At 51.0% G+C, this 4541-nt stretch overlaps 1 protein-coding gene across 1 annotated transcript; it reads right to left on the bottom strand.

The window, feature by feature from the left end:
• Positions 1 to 271: 271 nt before the first annotated feature.
• LOC109739354 (laccase-3) lies at positions 272 to 2485 on the bottom strand. The gene is made up of 3 exons (XM_020298451.4): positions 2270 to 2485; positions 1653 to 2178; positions 272 to 1545 (listed from the first exon to the last, which is right to left on the bottom strand). The coding sequence occupies exons 1-3, from the start codon at positions 2357 to 2359 to the stop codon at positions 461 to 463; spliced, it is 1701 nt and encodes a 566-aa protein (XP_020154040.1). The 5' UTR covers positions 2360 to 2485; the 3' UTR covers positions 272 to 460.
• Between the last annotated feature and the right edge of the window lie 2056 nt (positions 2486 to 4541).

Genomic DNA, 4541 nt, shown 5'->3' with positions numbered 1-4541 from the left:
TCCCATCCCCAATCCTCACTTGCCACGTTTGCTGTTACATAAAACACGTAAAGTAATTACGTAGATGTAGCATTGCTCATGTGTAATATGCAGAGGCCGGGCATTTGCTCAGTTCAATAGTATCACGTCGATATATCAATTAATTGGAATTGTCTTTCATACAAAAAAAAATCCTCCACATATGAGTACTGGCTAATCAATGATGTATTTTCTCTTTCAAATCAGCACATTTCGATCTTTGATGTAGTTACTGCTATCACATAAAAGTTCATTTCAAATAATAAGCTGATGAATCACTGAAAATACGCAAATTTACAGGGGAAGTTACAAACCATGATGGAAAATCAAAACCCCTAGTAGAAGTACAAAATAAAGATCACAAATACCCCCCAAATGGCAGGAACTGAGAATAGAACGTGGGCAGCCTTCAATATTGCTGGTGTTGTATCTTTGCCGGTCATTAGCACATTGGAAGATCAACTGGAGGCGCCTCCAGTGACTGTAGCTCGCCATACCCGTCCTCCACCAGAAACGCCATTGCCAGGCCCCAGGTGATGTGCACGTCGAGATGGCAATGCATGAGCCAAACCCCCGGGTTGTCGGCGCGGAACCGGATGACCGCCCAGCCGTTCACCGGCACCGCCACGGTGTTCCTCTGCGGTGGGTTCTCGAGGTTGAACTTCGCGGCGTCCTTCTCGGCGTCGTAGTTGCCGAAGCCCTCGGCGAGGATGTAGAAGTCGTAGCCGTGGAGGTGGATGGGATGGTTCTCCGGCGTGACGATGCTGGTGTCCTGCAGCACGACCTGCACCACGGAGCCGAACCTGAGCTTGTACAGCTTGGTCGCCGGGATCGGCTGCCACAGGCTTTGGCTGACGTTCTGCGCCGTGTAGTCGAACTGCACCGGCGGGTTGGCCGGGAAGTCGGTGGTGTACACGCCCGGCATGTCGTAGTAGTGTGCGTGGAGGAGGGAGGTGGCCTTGGGGAAGACGAAGGAGACGTTGTTCATGCTGGCCGTGAAGCGGGTGTTGTTGTTCGGCCCGGCGCACAGCTGCCCCGGCTCGCAGTTGAACAGCCCGAGGCCGACGGTGAAGAAGAGGTTCTCGTCGACGGGGCTGGGGATCTCGACCTTCCGTGGGCTCTTGATGCCCGCGGCGAAGGCCGTGGCGGCGCCGGTGTCGTTGAACGCCGGGAGGGTCGGGAACGCCGGCGGGATGGTTGGGCCGAAGTCGGTGGTGCAGCCGCAGTCGTACTCGAGGATGGCGGTGGTGGTGGTGTTGTCGAACGCCACGCCCTGCGTGGTGACGTAGCCGCGCGCGGCGATGTAGTAGCGCGTGGGCGCCTGGTCCATGGTGACGAGCACGTCGGTGGTCTGGCCCGGCGCGATCATGAGCACGGAGGTGACGAACGGCTTGGTGTAGGAGGCGTCGACGCCGACGACCGTCATCTTGTGGCTGGCGATGGAGACGAAGAGCTCGTGGTTGAGCGCAGAGTTGATGAACCGCAGCAGCGCCGTCTCGCCGGGCTTCACCGAGATGGCGGTGGTGTCTGCCAAGAGCCAAAGCGAACGACACACACGTCGTCAGTGTACACGTTCGTGTCACGCACGATGACTAGCAGCATCGATCGCCGGCGAGATGATTAGCTAGCAGTACCTTGGCGGGAGCAGTTGTAGAGGTCGCCGGGCTGGCCGTTGACGGTGAAGGCGTCGGAGACGTTGGGCGCGCCGCCGGTCCTCTGCGCCTCCCGGATGACCTCGACGGGGTTGGCGTTCCACCACTCGCCGAGGAGGATGGGGACCTCGCGGGCGGGCTTCTCGAAGGGGTAGGGCTTGTCCTCCCGGGGCCGGATGATGAGCGCGCCGTAGACGGTGGCCCGGAGCCAGGAGCTGTGGGCGTGCCACCACAGGGTGCCCTCCTGGCCCTCGATGGTGAAGCGGTACTTGTAGCTGCCGCCGGGCTTGATGGGGCACTGCGTCACGAACTCGGGCCCGTCCGCCCACCCCGTCCTGAACTGCCGGATGCCGTGCCAGTGGATGGTGACGTTGTACTGCGCCTGGTTCACGACGTTGACCACCAGCGTGTCCCCCTCCCGGACCTCCAGCGTCGGGCCCGGGAACTGCCCGTTCACCGTGATGATGTTGTGCTCCTCGCACAGCCTCTTCACCGGCGTCTCCTGGACCTTCATCATCACAAAACAAACAGTCAGAGACAAGAAAAACAGCAACGCCATTGCTGGTAGGAAAGGCAGGGTAGCACGTAGGATCACGTACGACGAACTCGTGGTGGTGCACTTTGGTGGCGCCGGCGAGCAGGGCGGACGCGAGGCAGCCGAGGAGAAGGAGAAGCCCGGTGGGCGCCATTGCCGGTCCGCCGATCGCTGATCGCCGATCTCCTCGTCTACGGCGGCGCTCTCTGCGATGGGGTGGTAGCTAGCTAGAGAAGGTCTTGTTGTTGTGTCTGAAGGCTCGAGTTGAGTTGGCGATGAGACTTGCAGCGTCGAGGGGGCGGTATATATAGCGTTCGGAGGAGCAGGGTTCAAATGCGCTCGTCGTCGTGTTCCTGCCGTCCGGCCTGCAGCTGCGGGTTGGTCGATTAGGTTGTGATTTTTCTGCGTGGGGAAGCTTTTCGCGGGCGGCCATGCTAGCTGCACCGATCGAAGTGACCTGCTTCGATCGAGGCCTCGTGTGTCATGTCAACCCTGCAGATGGTTTGGTGCACCCACTGGACTGCCCCCGGTTGGCGCATGCGCAGTGGTTTCACGGAGCAAGCGACTTACTTGAGAATGACACGAAAGGTGCGTCTTACTTTCCACCGTGCTTTTGATGTCTGTCACATCCAGTTCGGTTATACGACTCACTTGATTTGCCTCGAGTCTGGAAACATTATTGCTCATTTAACAGTCGATAGTCATCGCAAAAAATGACATTAACGGTCGGTAAATAGGGATTACTTTTCTCTCGACTTGTGTCCATCTTGCGCCGTTTCCAAAGCTTTTTCGAAGTCGGCACTGTGATCTTCAATCTGTGGTATGCAAATCTTCTCGGTCTCTGTTTCAATTTTACACTTTTGATTTGTGGTTTCGGAAGCTACATGCAGATCAAGTATGGTTCCGACTTGTGTTATAATGTACCATTGTGATTTGTGATTGAGGTGGTTATGGTTAGCTGTTTTTCTATTTGACAACAATCGACTATTTTTTATCAGTTTTGCTAGAACTCATCTAGATGAGATATAATTTGGTCTCATTCACCTTTTATAGCCATTGGATGTAATGCTATAAGATGCGTGTGTGCTGACGTGGGTTGTATCTGTTTTTGTTTTCCAGGTGAATGAGACCAAATTATATCTCATCTAAATGAGTTCTAGGTACTCCCATTTTTTATCTCATTTTCCTTCATCCCTGCAATCTCGATATGATGGCAATATTGGGTAGAGGCGAGGCGAGCTCTGATACCGGGCCACTGATGGCGCAAGCACGAAAACACTAGGTAGTGGCGAGATACAGTTTAATTGAGTCAAAGCAGACAATGATGCAGATGCGGCAACACATGAAGAGGTAAAATGGTTGATGATGAAACAAGCTAATGGTCACATGCTAGAGGCGACTGTCTCAAATAGGCTAGTTTAGGGAGCTTTGATTTTCAGATATAGAGCCACCGCAACTGGAGGGGAACTTTTGATCTATGGGGTCATATACACCCTATATGAAAAAAATTAGCAATTCAACAAAAAGTCAAAAAATTCTGAAAATATTTTTGAAATAAACTTGACCTTACATTGTACTTGTGAGAAAAATTTCACAAAAAGAAAATCCCCCTTTGACTTCTTTTCAAAAAAGACAAAATTTTGGATGAAATAGTGTGAATAGTGACCTATAATAGCAAATAAATTTTGTCTTTTTCGCTGTGAAGTCAACGTTGGTTTTTTTTTGTGGAAATTTATATACTAGTGCAAAAGTAAGTCAAGTTTATTCTAGAAAAACTTCTAAACTATTTTGACTTTTTGTTTAATTATTAAAAAAATCCCCATATAGGATGTATATACAACTAGGAACCAAAGTGTATTTTCCCACCGAAACTATGGCGTTTCTCCCCTCTCGAAACCTTATTTGACATTTTTTGTCAATTTCAACTGATGGGTCTCGCTCATTGGGGCAATGTGTCTATAGACGAAATGCCACTCGAGACATGTGTAAACTGGGAGGTGTTTCCAACATGGTATAGACTATAGAGACTTTTTTTGGACGAAATAATGTGGTACGGAGCTTGACAGGTTAGTTAACCCATACCTCACTTCCCCTATGATTAAGCATACCCGTCGTTCGAGCATATGCGGCGAGTGAGCAATGTCCCATGCGGCACAACAGTCAAATTAGACACAAATTGACAAATGGATAGGCACTTCTAAAATAGTGTACAAAGTTGTTAAATAATAAAGTAGAGGTACTTTAGCCAGTTAATGCATGCCAAATTATATCCACCACATTGTTTTATTTTTGTGTTCGATGGAATTTTCATCCTTCACATGCATCTTTTTTTCTAG

Source organism: Aegilops tauschii, chromosome 3 (genome assembly GCF_002575655.3).
Source record: "Aegilops tauschii subsp. strangulata cultivar AL8/78 chromosome 3, Aet v6.0, whole genome shotgun sequence".
NCBI lineage: Eukaryota > Viridiplantae > Streptophyta > Magnoliopsida > Poales > Poaceae > Aegilops > Aegilops tauschii.
This window is presented reverse-complemented; position numbering and strand designations above follow the sequence as displayed.

What these genes read in the sequence shown, in the direction of transcription:
- LOC109739354 (XM_020298451.4), bottom strand. Translation starts at nt 2,359, where the DNA reads ATGGCGCCCACCGGGCTTCTCCTTCTCCTCGGCTGCCTCGCGTCCGCC. An exon ending in TGCACCACCACGAGTTCGTC is followed by an intron (nt 2,179 to 2,269) that starts GTACGTGATCCT and finishes GTGATGATGAAG; the next exon opens with GTCCAGGAGACGCCGGTGAA. An exon ending in CTACAACTGCTCCCGCCAAG is followed by an intron (nt 1,546 to 1,652) that starts GTACTGCTAGCT and finishes GGCTCTTGGCAG; the next exon opens with ACACCACCGCCATCTCGGTG.